General features: G+C 40.0%; 1 protein-coding gene across 1 annotated transcript; it reads left to right on the top strand.

Annotated features, from left to right (window-relative positions):
- Positions 1 to 1,248: 1,248 nt before the first annotated feature.
- LOC149830100 (cell division cycle 5-like protein) lies at positions 1,249 to 17,675 on the top strand. The gene is made up of 4 exons (XM_090016309.1): positions 1,249 to 1,721; positions 2,921 to 4,639; positions 15,424 to 15,705; positions 15,928 to 17,675. Exons 1-4 carry the CDS (start codon positions 1,545 to 1,547, stop codon positions 17,383 to 17,385), a joined length of 3,636 nt encoding a protein of 1,211 aa, XP_089872435.1. The 5' UTR covers positions 1,249 to 1,544; the 3' UTR covers positions 17,386 to 17,675.
- The last annotated feature ends 1,692 nt before the right edge of the window (positions 17,676 to 19,367 follow it).

Genomic DNA, 19,367 nt, shown 5'->3' with positions numbered 1-19,367 from the left:
AATCTCGTTATTTATAAACTCTATAATGACGACATAGCTATTGCCGAAACCTTATAACAATGATATAACTATCACTATTATAGAGTAAGGCATTCTGGAGGATTGATAAGCTAATAACAGTGAGATTCATGGCCGTAGTAGAGTAATAATGATGCGCTATTTTTATTCTTGCTATTACCTTTCAATTAGCGGGGACAAAAAACTCGCCGTTATTGCTTTATCAATAGCAGCGAGATAAAAAACAAGATTTTGTCTGGCTAAAAAAGAGTCATCACTATTGATCCTGATTTTTGTAGCCTTGTGTTGGAACTTCGCAAGTTCGAATCTCTATGGTATAGTTGTATAACTGGTAGGGGTCTGCCTAACCCCAGTTTTCTGGGGCAAAAAAAAAAAATAATGTAATAAAAGTGAGTTCTTGCTCGAAATGATATGAGATTATGAGTTTCTTAAACATTTGATAATTTTATTTATGAATTTGGTAGAATATCTGGTATTGGCATACTTAATAACAACGTTATCAAAATAGAATCGAATTGGTGGATTTGTATCGAACGAGCCACTTTTTTATTCGATGCATGGGCCAACCCTTATAAAATCAACCGATTCAACTAGAATTTTTTATGTTCTGAAAGTTTTTTTTTTAAGTAATTGATTCGAAATGATTCATGTCGAATCGATTCAAACTGAATTTTTTCCTTTTTGAAAAATCAATTCGATTAAAAAACCCGACTTGACAAACATTGCTTGATTCGTGATATTAAATATAAAACAATCAACAGAATGATGACAAGGAGAAACTTATGGGTAAATAGTGATCAGGGCACATGATTTCTACCAAACCATGCTAAGGCATGTTTCTCTAAAGAGAGCTTTTCACAAAACTGTTGACAATTTCCAAGAGAAAGTACTGGTGTTCTTAACAAAGATTCACTACATTAAGTACAGCGATACAATAGCCTACACATTTCTTTCTTCCTAATGGAATTATGTCACATATGCATGATCACCATCATCATAAATAAACAAAAAAGCAAAGAAGGAAGTGACGTACGTATCGAGCATCAAATGCAACTTACGGATTCAAAAATCCGAAACCCGGTCCGGATCCAACTAATGTTCAGAGTTCAGACCCTCCAGATCCAAGGTGTTGCCGCCATTGATACAAAAGCCGTGGGATATTACCGTCATTGTGTATTTTGATAAAACCAGCAGAAGACTGAAAGAGGGAACCCTCCTCTTCCCCGTTTCATCTCTCTAGGGCTTCACAGGAAACACAGAAGAAGAAGAAGAATCTAGAAATTTAGGGGAAGGAAGAGAAGTAAAACCCTAGCATTGAAGGCAAAGAGGCAGAAGGAGGACCAGAAAACCCAAGAAATCGGCGAGGTGGGAGGGGAAGAAGAAACCCTCACTGGAAAGAAGAAAAAGAAGAAGAAGAAGAAGAAGAAGAAGAAGAAGAAGAAGAAGAAGAAGAAGAAGAAGAGGGGTCAGAAGCCCTAAAATCCTAGAAATTTGGAAGGAGAAGCGGTGAAACACAAGCAGGCAAGATGAGGATCATGATTAAGGGAGGCGTGTGGAAGAACACGGAGGACGAGATCCTCAAGGCGGCCGTGATGAAGTACGGCAAGAACCAGTGGGCTCGGATCTCGTCGCTCCTCGTCCGTAAGTCGGCCAAGCAGTGCAAGGCACGGTGGTATGAGTGGCTCGATCCCTCGATCAAGAAGGTGCGCCTCTCGTGCTTCCTCTTTGAATTTGTTTCTCTCCTTTTCTTTTCTTTGTTATCGGATTCTCGAGCTTCATCCGTGCTTTGAATTGTGCAAAAAATTCAGTCGTTCTCGAAAGTTGTTTGATTGGGATACTCGTCTTCGAGGTTTTCTTTTTCCTTTTTAGCGTTTCTTAAGTGGTTAATTGCTGTAACTCTGAGGTGTAGGTCTGTTATTGCGTTTTAGGGTCAGTTTGTTATGTAATGTTCTTGCTGAAATGATTGCGAGGGTTTTTAGAGTTTTGTTCAGGAGTCGTGTTAAATTTGTGCAGCTTGAGCGTTTATCTTCCATCTGCACTAATCTGCTGATAAATGTCATTCTTTTAGTTAGAGTTGCAGACATGATTTTGGGTTTCTTTGTAAGATTATGGTTTTCAAGATCTTTTTAGGGAGCTATTCGTGTAAACATTTCTGCATTTATGTGAAACTGTTATTTTTTCTGCAGATTGTAATCAGTGTTTGTTCTTTCATTTATTTAATTTGAGAAGAAACTGTTCGTTGATTTTTTTTCTTTTTTAGCGGGTGGTCGGGGTTGCCGGTTTGCAAATGCAGATTCCATGGTTCATCTGAGATTTCTATCCACGTAACGGTTCTGCACTTTTTGTTTATTAAATTTACTGCATGTTATCTTTGGTTAGATAGAGGGATTTGTTGGTTTACATATCTGTCTTCAGAAGAAAACAATGTACATGCCTTTTCTAATGAAGATACTGTAGGAATCGCTGTGTTTTAAAGTTTGTTACTTCTTCTTTATTGAGACCGTTCATCTGCCATTTCCATTGAAATGAAACATCTCTGCTACCTTTATTTATTTATTTATTTACTGTGGTCGGGTTGCCGGTTTGCAAATGTAGATTCCATGGTTCATCTGAGATTTCTATCCACGTAACGGTTCTGCACTTTTTGTTTATTAAATTTACTGCATGTTATCTTTGGTTAGATAGAGGGATTTGTTGGTTTACATATCTGTCTTCAGAAGAAAACAATGTACATGCCTTTTCTAATGAAGATACTGTAGGAATCGCTGTGTTTTAATGTTTGTTACTTCTTCTTTATTGAGACCGTTCATCTGCCGTTTCCATTGAAATGAAACATCTCTGCTACCTTTATTTATTTATTTAAATTTCTGGCATTGATGGTTTTGGATGCATCGATTATCAGACGGAGTGGACAAGAGAAGAGGATGAGAAGCTTCTCCACCTTGCCAAGCTCATGCCTACACAGTGGCGAACCATTGCCCCCATCGTTGGCAGGACCCCTTCTCAGTGCTTGGAACGCTACGAGAAGCTCCTTGATGCTGCATGCCTCAAAGATGACACATATGAGCCCTCGGATGATCCCCGAAAACTGCGCCCTGGTGAGATTGATCCCAACCCTGAGTCCAAACCTGCCCGTCCAGACCCTGTTGACATGGATGAAGATGAGAAAGAAATGCTTTCAGAGGCTCGTGCTCGGCTTGCCAATACACGCGGAAAGAAGGCAAAGCGGAAAGCTAGAGAGAAGCAACTTGAAGAAGCGAGGAGGCTTGCTTCCCTCCAAAAGCGCAGGGAGCTAAAGGCTGCTGGTATCGATTCCAGGAAGCGTAAGAGGAAGAGGAAAGGGATCGACTACAATTCCGAGATACCATTTGAGAAGAGACCTCCTCCTGGATTTTTCGATGTCACCGATGAGGATAGGCCAGTTCAACAGCCAAAATTTCCGACAACCATTGAAGAACTTGAAGGGAAAAGGCGGGTTGATGTTGAAGCACAATTGAGAAAACAGGACATTGCCAAAAATAAGATTCTGCAGAGACAGGATGCACCGGCAGCAATGCTGCAAGTAAATAAACTGAATGATCCTGAAGCAGTTCGGAAGAGATCTAAGTTGATGCTTCCTGCTCCTCAGATCTCAGACCAAGAATTGGAGGAGATTGCAAAGATGGGCTACGCTAGCGATCTTGTCCCAGGAGGGGAGGAAATGGATGGAGGGAATATTGTAACACGGACTCTCCTTGCAAATTATGGGCAGACTCCTCGGCAAGTGACACCACTTCGGACACCTCAAAGGACCCCAGGTGGAAAGGCTGATACTATTATGATGGAGGCTGAAAACCTTGCTCGTTTGCGAGAGTCACAGACACCTCTTTTGGGTGGGGAGAATCCAGAGCTGCATCCTTCAGATTTTTCTGGTGTTACTCCCAAGAAGAGGGAAATTCAAACACCGAATCCAATGGCTACACCAATGATGACACCTGGATCCACAGGTCTCACCCCTAGAATTGGGATGACGCCATCAAGGGATGGTTATTCTTATGGCATGACTCCAAAAGGGACACCATTGCGGGATGAGCTTCACATAAATGAGGACATTGGCATGACAGACAGTGCTAAGCTAGAACTTCGTAGGCAGGCAGAGTTGAGAAAGAACTTGCACTCTGGGCTGCTAAATCTTCCTCAGCCTAAAAATGAGTATCAGATAGTTGTGCAAGAACTGCCAGAAGAAAGTGAAGAAGTTGAGGAAAAAATTGAAGAAGATATGTCTGACAGGATAGCTAGGCAAAAGGCAGAGGAAGAAGCAAGGCAGGAGGCACTCCTTAGGAAGAGATCAAAGGTATTGCAGAGAGAACTACCTAGACCACCTAAGGCTGCAGTGAAGTTAATAAGGGACTCTTTGGTGAGTGGAGATAAGAGTTCATTTGTCCCAACTACTTCTATTGAGCAAGCAGATGAAATGATTAGGGAGGAGCTGCTGAAATTGCTGGAACACGACAATGCTAAATATCCTCTTGATGGGAATTCCGAGAATGTGAAGAAAAAAGTGAACAAGGGTGCCTCTTCTGGGAGATCTGCAGGTTTTGTTCCAGAGATTGAGGATTTTGTAGAGGAGGAGTTGAAAGAGGTATAAATTATATCTGTATATCTCAACTGATATTTTCTGAATCTTAATTTAATGCCTTTCATTGGTACCATTAACCATGAGACCGGTAGTTAATTTGCAAGGGAAATAAGTTGGATGCTAGGGTGCCTTTACATGGCAAATATATGGATGCTGGAAAATTTCTTTTTTATTTGCTTAATACCCATATATTTGCCTACCTGAACACACATATATTTGCTTAAGATAACTGAGCAACATATCCACACATGAAAATTTTCCCAAACACCCATATATTTGCCATGTAAAGTTTGCTTTATTTAATATATGTGCTTGTGCTTGTGGTAATCTCATACAGAAACAATTTTTTATAGGCACTAAAACAATACTTAATCCATTTTTCCTATTATAATCTCTAACTAGAAAGTTGAGAAATTACCAAGGCCGTTTTTGTCCTAATAGTAGCTTAGCAAGTAACATGAAACTTCTGTGTCTCTGAGTCATATTTGAGGAGCAACGATTTACTAAGTTCTAATTCCACATTTCTACCACCGATTCACTTTACCAGATCTTGAAGATTGGATCAAGCCGCTTTGAAATCTAAATCTAATTATCCTTTCTTGAATTTGTAAGTGTTTAATTGTGATAAGGTCAAGGTTGTACTAAGGATTGTCAGTGAGTCAGTTTTCACATTTCAGTCTGCTACTTGACCAAGGCAATTATCAGATTTTTTTGTTAGATTATTGCCTAGATTTTTTATGTGTTTCTTATGCTCGAGATGGATAGAGTTGGTGTCAGATAAAGTCCAGGCTGTTTACATCTAAAGTTTCAATAATACAAGTAATTCATTGATCTCTTTATATCATGTGATGCAAGTTCTTGTCCTAATTAATGAGTGTTCATAATTCGTGTACTCATCTCGATTTTTTGTTATCCAAACCTATAAATGAATGGATCTTGTGATACACAGGGTCTAATTGGTGCAACCATCAGATGTAGGTTAATGTAGTTTCTGTTCACCTGATAAAAACAATTCCGGTTCTGGACTATGTGTGAATTTTGCGGTTCTATGAACAATCCATGTACACATTCTTTTACATCTGTAACCCATAGTCACAATATTACTCCTGTTTTTTTTGGTTTCCAATCTATTGCCTTTTTGAAGGTTTTGCTCCCAAGAAAAATCCAGTGCCATCATAAATTGAGAAAATAATAAAATGAAGTCATCATGATAATATTTTGTTACCATTGTAATATTATCAATTTATCATATTATTTTCCTGAAATTTTCTTGAGAAATTCATCTTTTCTATTCCTGTAGATTTTCAAAAGAAAACCATTTATTTCACATTTTTTTCCATGAATTATAGTTGTAAGTATGCTTTATCCATATCTTGTGCTTCTTGACTTTGGGATTCAAATGAGATATCTGGATGGCAAGGCCACACTATCATAGCCTAGGGATTTCAGAAACCACGGGGTTATCCCCCAGCTTGCCTCTCAAAAAAGGAAAGGCATATATATTTTCTGGGTTCCATATGTGATTGCCTGTAGCTGATCTTTATAGTAGTATGTACAACAAATTGACCCTGGGATCGTGTTTTTTCGATGAGAGAACACTTTTTTAAGTCAAGAAATTTTGGTGTGTTTATGGTGGTTGATTCAAACGGGCAAACCTGCTCACATAGCAATCAAAATGCTGATACCCACTAGACAGAGCATGTAGATCACATTTGTTGGGTTAGATAAGCAAAAATAAATAAATAACATTTGTTAGGTCAATTGTACGTACAGTCAACCGTAGAGAACACATGCAATATGTATATATATATATATATATATATATATATATATATATATATATTGCAATTATATCATGATAATGTCACTAGGAATTTGGGGGGGGGTTGATCTCTTCCAGTGTGATACTGTAGCTTCTTCCCACCCAGCCCTGCCTTTCATGCTGGTGGAGCAGCATGTGCCTTTTATGACATCGTGACAGAGGGGTGCAATGGAGTAGAAAATCCTATATAGTATCCCAGTCATAGTCACCTGTATCGTTCATGGTAATTTCTTGCCGGTCGGGGATACAACAACTACGCCTTCATCCCAAAACAATTGGGGTCGGTGATATGAACCAAAAAAGAAAATCATTATGGGTCTTCCACATGAATCCTTCTCCTCCAATCATTTCTATCCAATGCCATGTCCTCGGTGAGGTTCAAAGCATTCATATCCTTTCCTATCACCTCCATCCATGTCTTCCTAGGCCTACCCCGACCTCTTTTAACTAATATATTTTCCCATTTCTCCATCCTTCTAACTAGAGCATCTTGCCGGTCGGGGATATTTTCAAAAATTGTTTTTTCTCAGGAAAATATTGGAAAAATCTCAGAACCTATAAATAATAAAAAAAGATAAGAAATAATAGGGTTATAGTATTTTTCATGCAAATATATAAAGCAACAATTAGAAAAGGTTTTAAAAAATAGTAGAAACAAAAAAAGATACTTTAACTATATAAAAAAAGATGTTTTTTGGAAATTTTGGGAAAACATAGGGAAAATATCACGATAATGTCGCGATATTGTAGGTTCTGGAGATATTTTGAAAATCTCTGGAAAATATCGTCTGACCTTGAAAAACTGATAATATCGTGGTATATTCAAAATATTGGCAATATCAGTGACTATGATCCCAATATCTGTGTGTATATATGTCATTGTCACACTATATCTTAAGCGATGAGGAGGTCTATATGGGTTAAGATGTGCAATTGGTTTTGAATCTTGCATGTGTAACCATGGTTTTCTTAATATATATCTCTAGAGATGCATGCCAAGAAAGTACTGGCCTTGAGCCCTTGCTGAAGCATGCCCATGGATAATTTTATTAAACACTCATGTTCAAATTTTATGGGTGGATAGGTGTTTGATTCATGCCAATAGAACCAAGTTTCAGAATGTGTCAATTTTTTCTGCAATTAAATTAATAGTAACATATTTCCTTAAATCCAGCAGATTAGTAGTAGTTCCTTTTTATCTTTGAATAGAAATGCTGCTTTACTGCCCTTATTTGTTTATGCAAATCATTTGTGCTTCTGCATATTTCATGTTGAAGGATGGAAGAACTGTTTGCAATGGTTCCTTGGGATAAATAATATTTGCACCTCTGGATGATAGTAGTTCAGGATTGCCCAGTTTCTATTGTATTCATGTGCTCTTACACTTATTTTGGAGCAATTATTTTTGTACTCTTCTTGAGTGGGCATTTGTTTTTTATTTTTTGTTTTTTTTCAGATCATTATTTTTATCAACTCGATTTGTTGTACATGAATATATTTATTAAGTATTTAGTGACTAACACTTGATGGTGGCGTATGACTACAATATCCTTAATAACGGATCTTATTTGTTGCATTTGTCTTAGAATTTTTTTTGGCATTGAACTTTAGGGCTGTTACACCCTCTGGATTGTCCGATGAAGAAGGTTCAGAACTTGGACCGGTAGGGAGTCTCAGGTTGGCAACAAACAAATATTGCAGTTGGAGCTCGACAGAAGCGAGTGGATCGTACTTGCGATTTCTAGGCTTGTGGTTGATGTGCTTGGGGTTCTGAACTCTGATTAACACAGTGAGGAAGTGGCGTAAGATTTCTCATGGTTGTGGGTTAGGCGATACATGAACAAACTAAGTCAATCGGCTAGCTGAGTAGGTGCGGTTTGGGTTCGGTAAGTGGTCCGGGTAAGGATTTTGGTCTAGATCTTAAAGGACTTGGTCTAGAGGTTCTTGGGTTACCTAAGGACGTGTGTTAGGGTCCTATATAGGTATAGGAGGCCAGAGAGGTCAGGTTGGGTCATGGAAGAGGCTGGTGAGGTCGAACGGACCAAACTGCGCGTTTTCTCGAATCAGCATGGTGCAATTTCATTCTTTTAGTTTTGGGATTTAGTTAGGGACTTGACTAAGGCTGAGATCAATACTTAAGGTGTGTTTGAAGGTCTGTAGTAGGTCCGAGGAGTGCCTCACACGTTCAGGTGAACAAGCACACAATTCACAATGAGATAGCTCCGGCCGGGGTTTCCAAAACTGAAAAACTACATTGTCTTGGTGTAGGAAGAGCTCAGACTCTTTGAGATAGATGTCGACCAGCCTAGCGAGTTCTTGACCTTCATGTGTATCAGAAAGAGAAGAGAGAGAAAGAAGAGACATCTAGAGAGAGAGAGAGGGGGGGGGACGACTAGAGAAAGACCAATTTGGAATACCAATTTTCAATAATCATTAAGAGGGGTCTCCAGACCTATTTATATGGATGAAAGGTCTGGGGTAGAGTCTACATTTATGTAATAAAATTAAACTAACCTATAAACCCAAAACACTTTCTAATTGCCCAAAAATATATCCTACTAGGCAACCAAAACTAAACCAAAATAGGAAACTAGAGTCACATCTTGAATTGGACTCTTCACAAACCTCAAGTCCTAAAATCATAGAACAATTAAGAAAACATGCCTTGGCTGGACTCTAAACCCTTGTCAGACGTTTTTGTTGAGAGAGAGATGTTCCCCACTCCTTCCAAGTTGGCACCCGCATATGGGCCCACTGGCTAACTCTCCTTGATTCTGATATGGACATGTGTATGGCTCTCCTTCACCTTGGTATGGACATGTGTCCATTGATTTTTCTTCTAGGATAGGAGCCATGTTATCTCCATTGGCTCCAATTTGACTTGGGATGCCTCTATATCGTTGGTTGGACCTGGATCTCCTCTTGGGTGTAGATCTCTGGTTGGACTTGGATCAGGAACGATTACTAGATCGTGAACCAAGGTTTTAAAACCCGTGACTCGAAACTCGACTCGTTCTTTATTGACTCGTGACTCGGCGGGTCAACTCGGTGACTCGGACCGGGTTTTGTTAACTTTTGATTTTAAAAGAAAAATAATATATAATTTGTCTCAAACCATGTTTTTGAGTAAACATATAGTCTCCAAATGTCTTTAAGAATATAAAAACTGCAAAGAGCTATAGAGGTTTGCTTGAATTTGATATCTATACAAGCACTTTGACTAATTCATGACTTGAATTAGAGGATGTGGTCACCATGAGTTCAGTCTGCTACTACCTACGGTTCCTAAAATGGCCAATCATATATGCTAGCTTGTTTTAAAAGTTTCAATTCCCTCTCTAACAAATCCATAAATGTAAAATAGGGATATATGTGCATATTGAAAGTTTACAGAATGCCCAATATCAACATAAATAAGCAATTTTCTCATGTATGAAAACTATGCAGGAAATATATTAATGGCACAACTATAAAAAGACTACTAATATTTGAATATGTACAATGCTTGTTCACATAACAAATGGATGATGAAACCTAAATGTGACTTCCTAGTTCCTATAGGCGATTTTATTTTATGGATTTAAATGATTTTTTATCTTTAAATGATTTTTATTTTCTTTTTTATACAAAATCTGGGTGTAACCCTTGTTAAAATATATGTACTTATATATTTCGAAACTGTAATTTGAAACTCAAAAATCAAATTTCAAACATCCCAGAAATCGCCTGAGTCAGGCCGAGTCAAGCCTGAGTTTTGGCAAACCAAGTTTGCCTTGCCGGGTTGACTCGCTGGAGGGCCGAGCCGAGCCAACGAGTTGACTCGGCAAGTTTTAAAACACTGATAATAACATACCACCATGCTTTGCACAAAGTGGAGGAGATCAAGGCTCAACTGATTTGCCGCTCCACCACGATCAAACACGAGGTTTTGATCAAACGGCTCAGCGATTTTTCTTTTGTTGTTTCATAATCGTTGCATATTTGATTCATTGAGAAAACTCATTGACAACTTTGTTTTCCATGCCCTTCTTGTATTGGATCTCAGAGTCATATTCCATCAACTTCGCGACCCACCTTTGCTGGCTGACGATGGTGGTCCTTTGCCCCAACATGTACTTGATGCTCGGGTGGTCGACCCACATGATTTGCGGCTTAGGGTACACTCGTATCACACCAATCTTGTCTGGATCGGCTCTGACTCCTTGGCCGAAAAATGATACGGGACCTATTGAAAACCTAACAGAGTATGGGCAGAATCAAGTAGGAGCAGTTAGAGAAGGGCCAGACCAGTTTGAATAGTTAGACAACAGTATTGGTGTATTCGGTTATAGCCAAGGTTGACAGGTCATCTGATCATCTGGGTTTAGTCCAAGATGAGCAGGGTCAGCTAAGCACTGCAACTGGTATTCAATGGATCAAAGTAGCTTCAGCGGTATGTTGTTGGGTCAGTTAGTAGGTGACAACTGGACAACATCAGTCATGGAAATTCTTGTGGTTTGCACAACCAAAACAAGGTTGACGGCAATAGAGTTTGATCCATGGGCTGCCCAACCAGCTGGACGTCACTTAAAGTCAAAGCTATAAATATAGGTTGTCTTTTGTATTTGGGGCATTATGAGATTTGTGTGTTACCTTTTGTAAAAGTGAATTGAGATCAATAAAGTTTCTTTCATTTTGGCTCCTATTGGAGATGGCCTCGTTGAGAGTTGTAGTCCTTGCTAGTTCCTCTACAAACTAGTAAAGGATTCACGACTTTCTTTTCATTCCATCCTTCTTAATTCCCTATGGTAGATCAATCGTTCGGACGATCCTCATTCAGTGAATTTACTAAGCATTACCACAATGGCTGAGTTCAACTACGAGATGAAGGAAAGCCTACGACGAGACTTAGAGCTTCATAAGCTCTAGATCGTCGACATTTAGTAGAAAGTTAAGTGTATTCACTTTTCTATTCAGATCTGGAATTTATCTTCTACTGTAGAGACTTGCTCATTACATCTAGCAAACGACAGGAAGTGCGGAAAGGATCTGGAGCATCTGATGCTACTCGAGTTTGGATTGTCTCCAGTGAACATGAGCAGAAGCTCTCTTCATTGATCCAAGTCGATCAGCTAAGTGCATCGGGCTTGTTACCGATTTTCTAATTTGAAGGCACATCCATTCACTCCTGTGTTTTAAACACTGCAGGGAACCACTCTAGACCTTGTATGCGCACCTGCGTGTGTGCTTCCCTCAGTGCGCACCTTATGTGAGCACGTGAATCCTCAACGTCTGTGTGCGAATAGAAATGTGCGTGTGAGCGCAACGATCAACGTGAACACCTGCGATTGTTAATCGAGCTAAGGGATTGTATAATTTTGTAATTCAGTTAGATGAGACAACCTACGGTGAAGATCCTTAAAGCGCATTCTATCCCATGCCCACCTTTAAGGGTCTCTTGTGGTCTTGGGACCATCTAGGTGGCAGCCCATGTGGCTCACCAAATACATCAGAAAATTCAGCCAATGACTTAGCCAAAACGGTAGGGACGTGTGTGAAAATCAGGGTGGTTTTCGGCTTCATCGCTTGGGCAATGAACAAGTGGGCACATTGTGTGCCATGCAACGACTTCAAAGACCCTCTTGGCTGCACTTTCTCTATTGTAGGGGGTCTTATGGTAATGAGAACAACGTCTCCTTCGTCCCTTTGGAACGACATCTCCATCACGGAGAAATCTTATGCTACTTCTCCCAACGTTCGTAGACAAGGCATACCAAGGACCACGTTCACTCCACAGATAGGTAGGATTATAGATTCACAACAACAAATTCAGCTCCTTGGAGCTGCAAACATACCTCCGAGCAGACTTTTGTACATTTGAGGTGTGACCAATTTCCAACCATCACATAAAAAACGGGATGCTCTTGGTATTTGCACCCGATTTTCCAAACTACACCCTCTATGATGAGGTGGGTGCTCCCTGTATTAATAAGGACTTTCACCTCTTGGGTGCATAGGAAGCCGTGTATCCACATGGAGTTGGGCATAGGGACGCTCGAGAGTGCATGATAGTTGTTGTGGCATTTGCTTCCTTGTATGATGGTTCATCATCCTCGGAATCGATGTCTACTACTTGAAAGATGTGGTAGCGCTTGCACGTATGGCCCTTGAACCACTTTTCATTGCAGTTGAAGCAAAGACCCTTCTTTATACGCTGCGCACACATGATTGGCTCCACCTTAGGGGCTGACGTGACCCCTTTGGGCACATCTAGCTTGGATTGCCCACCTCAATAGCGTTTGTGGGAATCTGTTGACTAATTTGACCTCTGCAACGCTTGGAGTCGCATTTGCATGTCATTGTGAAGCTTGGTCATCCTATAGGTCTCCCCCAGCCTCTTCACGACTGCAGTTAGGGCTTCAATACGAAGGTGCTCATGCAGTCCACCAACGTATGACTGGAGCAAGGCCTCTTCATCAACTTGGGGCAAAGGCATGCACTTATTCTCAAACTCCACTTGATACTCATCCAAGCTTCCTTGTTGTTTGAGATTTTTGAGCTCCACATGGTGATTGACCAGCACCATGGGCCCAAATCTCTCCATTATACGCTCAACAAAATCAACCTAAGAAGGATTTTCATGTACGATGTCTAACCATTCGTACCATCGAAGGGCGCCACCCTCAAGGCGGGCAACCGCTTCAGCAACACGTGCCTCTTGTGGTAGGTGAAGAAGTGCTTGATTTTGAATATTCACTCAGACACATTTTCATTGAAAAAGGAACATTAAAACGAGGTTTCTTACCCATACCCCGTGTGTGCTCGAACGACGACTCCTCGAGAATTGAGCCGTTCAAGTCCTCCATGCATCCACCGGCAAAAATGAAGCCCCGATTGCCTGGCTGCCTCGGTGTGTTGAGCAAGATGGTCTCAATGCGATTCATAAGGTATGCAATAGCCTGCTTAATGCGCTCCAAGTAGTTGCCTTGCTCCATGCTCGTTTGACGTTGCCAAAAAAATCGACAATCGCTCGTTCTTGTTCGACATGCTTGCGAACATCTTCAATCTTGTCAATGTTGGAGAGCGGTGGCTGCTCTATTTGAACAAGTTTTCTCTGATACCAATTTGTTACACCCTTCAGATTGTCCGATGTAGAAGGTTCAGAACTTGAACCAGTAGGGAGCCCTGGGCTGGCAATGGACAAATATTGCAGTTAGAGCCCAACGGAAGCAAGCGGATCATACTTGTAATTTCTAGGCCTTGGGGCTTGTGGTCGACGTGCCTGAGGTTATGAACTCTGATTCACACTGTGAGGAAGTGGCCTAAGGTTTCTCATGGTTGTGAATTTGGAGATACAGGATCAGACTAGTCAATCGGCTAGCCAGGTAGGTGTGGTTTGGGTCCAGTAAGCGGTTCAGGTAAGGATTTTGGTCTAGATTTGAAAGGACTTGGTCCAGGGGTTCTTGGGTTACTTAGGGACATGTGTTAGGGTCTAATATAGGTGCAGTCAGGCTAGGTCGTGGAAGAGGTTGGTGAGGTCGAACGTGCCAAACTATGTGTTTTCTCGAATCAATAGGGTGCAGTTTCGATATTTTGGCTCTGGGAGTTAGGTAGGGACTTAACTAAGGTTGAGATCAGTACTTAGGGTGTGTTTGAAGGTCTGTAGCAGGTCTGAGGAGTGCCTCACACATTCAGGCAAACAAGCACACAATTCGCAACGAGAGAGCTCGGGTCGAGGTGCCAGAATTGCAAAACCACATTGTCTCAGTGTAGGAGGATCCCAAGCTCTTTGGGAGAGATGTCGACCAGCCTAGGGAAGCTCGGGCCTTCACGTGTATCAGAGAGAGAGACCAATTTGGAATATCAATTTTCAATAATCATTAAAGGGGGTCTCCAGACCTCTTTATATAGATGAGAGATTTGGGGTGGAGTCTACATTTATTTGATAAAATTAAACTAACTCATAAACCCAAAACACCTTTTGGTTGCTCAAAAATATATCTTACTAGGCAACCAGAACTGAAATAAAATAGGAGACTAGAGTCCCATCCTGAATTGGACTCTTCACAAACCTAAAGTCTTAAAATCATAAAACAATTAAAAAAGCATGCCTTGTACTCTACACCCTTATGGGATGTTTTTGTTGAGAAGGAGATGTCCCCCACTCTTTTCAAGTTGGCTGGCTCCCCTTTGTGGGCCCCACTGGCTAACTCTCCTTGATTCTAATGCGCGCATCTGTCTGGCTCTCCTTCACTTTGGTATGAACATGTATCTATTGATTTTTTTTCTAAGGAGCCATGTCACTTCCATTGGCCCCACTTTGACTTGGATGCTCCCTTAGCTTGCTGAGGTGGCGTCTAGATTCTGGATCGTTGGTTGGATCTGGATCTTCTCTTGGGTATGGATCTTTAGCTGGACTTAGATCAAGAATGACTACTGGATTGTGATCTCTACAGACCTGACCCACTTCTTTAAATGGACCAAATACTAACACCCAAACCTAAAGACCCGCTACACCTGCTTAATTGAAGCAAAAAATCGAAACATTAAATCCAACTAGAATTAAAAGATCATCATGACAAATTGGGCCCGATTCTATTCCGTAGCAAGGGTGCAATTGAATTCATGTGAAAATTATCTATGAAAAAGAAAACCACCACTTTTTGGTGGGTCCGCAGATGCATTCAAACATAGGAGAAAAGCTCCCCGTACAAAAATACCCTGGTGATTTTGTTTTTTACTGGGCATTCAAAAATGCCCTTAATGTACAAGTGATTAACTTTAATTTAGTTTATTGTGATATTTTTACCTTTTCCTGCCAGAATACCATCCCCTTTTTGTACTTCCTACTTGTAGGACTTATTTTGTTAAGGACAGCTCCTGTGGTAATCATTGTATATAATCATATCTTGTTTTGGGCAAAGGTCTATATACAGATTGTGATAATGGCATGACTAACCATTTGTGTGAATTGTTACTTTTCCAGGCTAATTCTCTGATTGAACAAGAGATTTCATTTCTTCGGGTGGCAATGGGACATGAAAATGCATCTCTGGATGACTTTGCTGAGGCACATGCTTCATGCCAAGATGATCTTATGTACTTCCCAGGGCGTAATAGTTATGGTCTTGCCAGTGTTGCCAACATTAGCGAAAAGCTTCCTGCATTGCAAGGTGAGTTTGAAATTGTAAAAAATTGGATGGATGATGAAGCCAAGAAGGCAGATCGCCTTGAGAAGAAGATCAAGATTTTGACAGATGGATATCAGGTAGTTTGTTTCTTTTGTTCCAATTTTTCGATGCACACAAGTGGTGGTGAAACATGCAGATTGCGACCTACTTCCAATTCTGCTAAGTTGTCTTTTAGCTTTTATCCTATCCAAGAGTAAACCAGAAGGCCCTGTATGATTTAATTGCACTTAGTAACTTGTGGAAAATTCATTTACTTTGGGCCAAAGCTGTTTCTTACCATTTGTCATTTTCTTGAGCAGATGCGGGCTGGTAACTTATGGCCAAGGATTGAATCTGCTTTCAAGCAGATGGACACTGCTGGCACAGAACTTGAGTGCTTCCGTGCTTTGCAAAAGCAAGAGCGGGTGGCCGCATCTTCTAGGATTGAGTATTTGCATAAGGAAGTAAACAAGCAGAAAGACCTTGAGCGACATTTTCAACACAGATATGGAAAGCTTGTAGCTGAGTTGGATAGGATGCAAAGGATGTTCGATGAGTACAAAATGCAGTTGCAAATCTTGGAAGAGATTGAAGCCAAGAATCGTTCTGTTGAGGAATCAAAATCATGTTCCAATCAAACGGAGAGTACAAATCCAGAAGATGGACTTGTACATGGTTCAGTAAATAATGCCCCTAGTTCCATGGATTCAGAAGAAGCTGATGGTTCTGTAAATGAAATTGGGGCTTCAAACTCTGAACAAACTGCAATGGCAGATGGTGAGACCAATGGAACTGCTGGCGCTACAAACTCAGAAGAACCTGTTCTTGCAAATGATTCATTTGCCAATACTTCCATTGCCGAAGAAGCTGCATTTTTTGACGGTTCATCTTACAGTGGAGCTTCTAGTGAACAAAGAGTGGAAGTTTCACAGGCTGAAGAAACTCAGAATGCAGAACCTACACAAGAGAGTAACCCAAACGTGGTGCTCATTCCACCAACTCCTGTGGATATTGAATCAACAGGCCCTGATGCTGTATCTATAGATCAGGATATGACAGTTTTGGTGAATGATACAAATACTGATCCCAGGTTAGATCAGTCTTCGGTTAACGAAGGTGAACAGCCTATTACCAGACTAGCTGAAGAAAGTGTACCTACTCAAGAGAGTAACCCGAACCTGGTGCTCATTCCACCAACTCCTATGGATATTGAACCAACAGGCCCTGATGCTGTATCTATAGAGCAAGGTATGACAGTTTTGGTGAATGATACAAATACTGATCCCAGGTTAGATCAGTCTTCGGTTAACGAAGGTGAACAGCCTATTACCAGACTAGCTGAAGAAAGTGTACCTACTCAAGAGAGTAACCCGAACCTGGTGCTCATTCCACCAACTCCTATGGATATTGAACCAACTGTCCCTGATGCTGTATCTATAGAGCAGGATATGACAGTTTCGGTGAATGATACAAATACTGATCCCAGGTTGGATCAGTCTTCGGTGAACGAAGGTGAACAGCCTATTACCAGACTGGCTGAAGAAAGTGTCATTCTTCCAACAATTGATGGTGTGGATGGAAATGGAAGCATCGTTACAACTGCAAGCAGTGTGGAAGTGAATATGGTCCTTGATTCCAACAATCAAATCTCTGCAGATGAAATGAATGGTAATGTTTCTAATCTGCGTGAGAGCATTAAAGCTGATGATAACGCCGTCCCGATTGATAAAATCCATGATTTTGTAGAGCAAAGCTTGGAATCTGCCAATGATGAATAGGTGTATTGTCGGTCCTTAATTGATAATTTTAACAGGAAACCGCACAGCTGCCTCAGGGTGATGAAACTTGAGCAAGTGGAGTTATTTTAAATTTAGAAAATTTCATTACTCACAAGAGGAGAGACTGCCATAAATTTCTGTGATATTTGGTGTACAAGAATCTCCCTTGATTTTTATTTTCCTCCTTACTAGTATTTGCCTGTAGAGATGGCTGAAATAGCAGTATAAATTGTGGTGGGAATGTGTTTTTTCTGTTCTAAATAGAATTAGGCTTACATGTTTTGCGAGTCAAAGCTACTTTATTATCAATTATGATATTAAAAAATTTGCAAGCTTACCAACCACCTTAGAGAAGAGGGGAGCTACAGTGAAGGGTTATTGTTTTATTTGGTAAATATAACTTCATAAATATGATCTACATCCTCCGTTTAATAGGAATTGGCTTTTTTGAATTGCGAGCATGATCTGGTTATGCAACTCGTAATCCCATCTTGGTTCATTGGAGCACTGGCTCAACTAGCTAATCCGAACCGCTTTTCTAGAAGATAAACGGTTAGTGCATGCCCACCCTAATTTCGGACACCAATCTAGAGTGGACATTAGAGATGAAAAATCCACATGAGGCTCAGTAATTTGACAGTGAAGGGGTCGCGCCTGAGCTGGATTTGGTTGGTCGAAAGCCAGATTTGACTTTGAGCTGCTATTACTTGGCATAGGTAAAAGTAGAACCACATCCGAGTATAAGTTTAAATAGCATGAACCGGATTTTTTGTAAAATCTTTATCTTTAAGACCTAATCAAGAAAATTTATATCTATGATATTAATATGAAAAAGTATGGAAAGAGAAAAAGTCATAGCAAGCTAAATGAGGGAAAGAAAAATCCGAACCATACTGCATTTGTGTCAACTTTTCAGTATAAATATATTCAAAGCTACTGCTTTTTGGACAATCCCTATAGAAGGGTATTATAGAAGAGGTCATTTTTTATGCAGCGGCACTGCATGCTAAGTTCCACTGTTGATGCCCATCCATCAGCACATTTTTCGAGATGGATACCACACCGATCTAAAGCAATGCCAATATTGGAGGCTGTCAAGTAGGTTGCTGCATGCACACCGTGCAGTGATGCTGCATATAATGTGAAGTCTTCCAAGAAGCATGTTGGTTTTTTTTGTTCTCTTTTCCACTTTCAAGAATCCTTTGGAAAAGAATCTTATTTCCTTGAATTAAATTGAATATATATATATATATATATATATATATATATATAGAGAGAGAGAGAGAGAGAGAGAGAGAGAGAGAGAGAGAGAAATATGGGCATTTTCAACACTTTTTGCAAATCCAACCATGTGGATGTGCTTGGCATGATGAATTTGATATGAATCAACCATTGGATCATGTATTTTCGATAAAAGAATATGGTTTTTGAATGCCTGAATATTTATGAAGATTATGAGCCATTGATTTTAAAACCTTAAAAAAATCTTGTTTATGCATCAAAATCGGATGATTCAAGAGCAGGTTCTTATAAAATTAAGCATGCAGATCACATCCTTAGGGTTAGATTAAAGAGAAACTAATAAAAAAATTCATGAAAATTGCAGTTCACACATTAGTTCTCATATTTCCAGTTCTATTCTAGTGACTCTCTCTCTCTCTCTCTATATATATATATACTGTAGAGAGAGAGAGAGAGTAATGTACTGCCTATTTTCTCCTTCTACCCTATTAGGCACCTTCAAAAATCATCGTTTTTGGTATTTTTTCTCATGTCTAACAATGTAGATATTCTATAGGTTTTGTTTAGATTGAACGGGCTTTTGGATTGATGGAATCTGACCTGTATATAATTTTTTCAGTTGATCCAAAATCAATGGCTATGAAGGTACCAGTTTTTTTCGGCTGAGAAAAGCATGTTTTTTGTCAAAAAAACATGATCCAAGAGTTTATTCCCACTAAATAAAGCATGCTAAACACATT

This window comes from Nuphar pumila, chromosome 8, assembly GCF_984573655.1.
Source record: "Nuphar pumila chromosome 8, dmNupPumi1.hap1.1, whole genome shotgun sequence".
In the NCBI taxonomy this organism is placed as follows: domain Eukaryota; kingdom Viridiplantae; phylum Streptophyta; class Magnoliopsida; order Nymphaeales; family Nymphaeaceae; genus Nuphar; species Nuphar pumila.
This window is presented reverse-complemented; position numbering and strand designations above follow the sequence as displayed.

Excerpts from the sequence above, each read along its gene's own strand:
- LOC149830100 (XM_090016309.1), top strand. The coding sequence starts at position 1,545 with ATGAGGATCATGATTAAGGGAGGCGTGTGGAAGAACACGGAGGACGAG. Across the intron at positions 1,722-2,920 it reads TCGATCCCTCGATCAAGAAG|ACGGAGTGGACAAGAGAAGA; the intron begins GTGCGCCTCTCG and ends ATCGATTATCAG. Across the intron at positions 4,640-15,423 it reads TAGAGGAGGAGTTGAAAGAG|GCTAATTCTCTGATTGAACA; the intron begins GTATAAATTATA and ends TTACTTTTCCAG.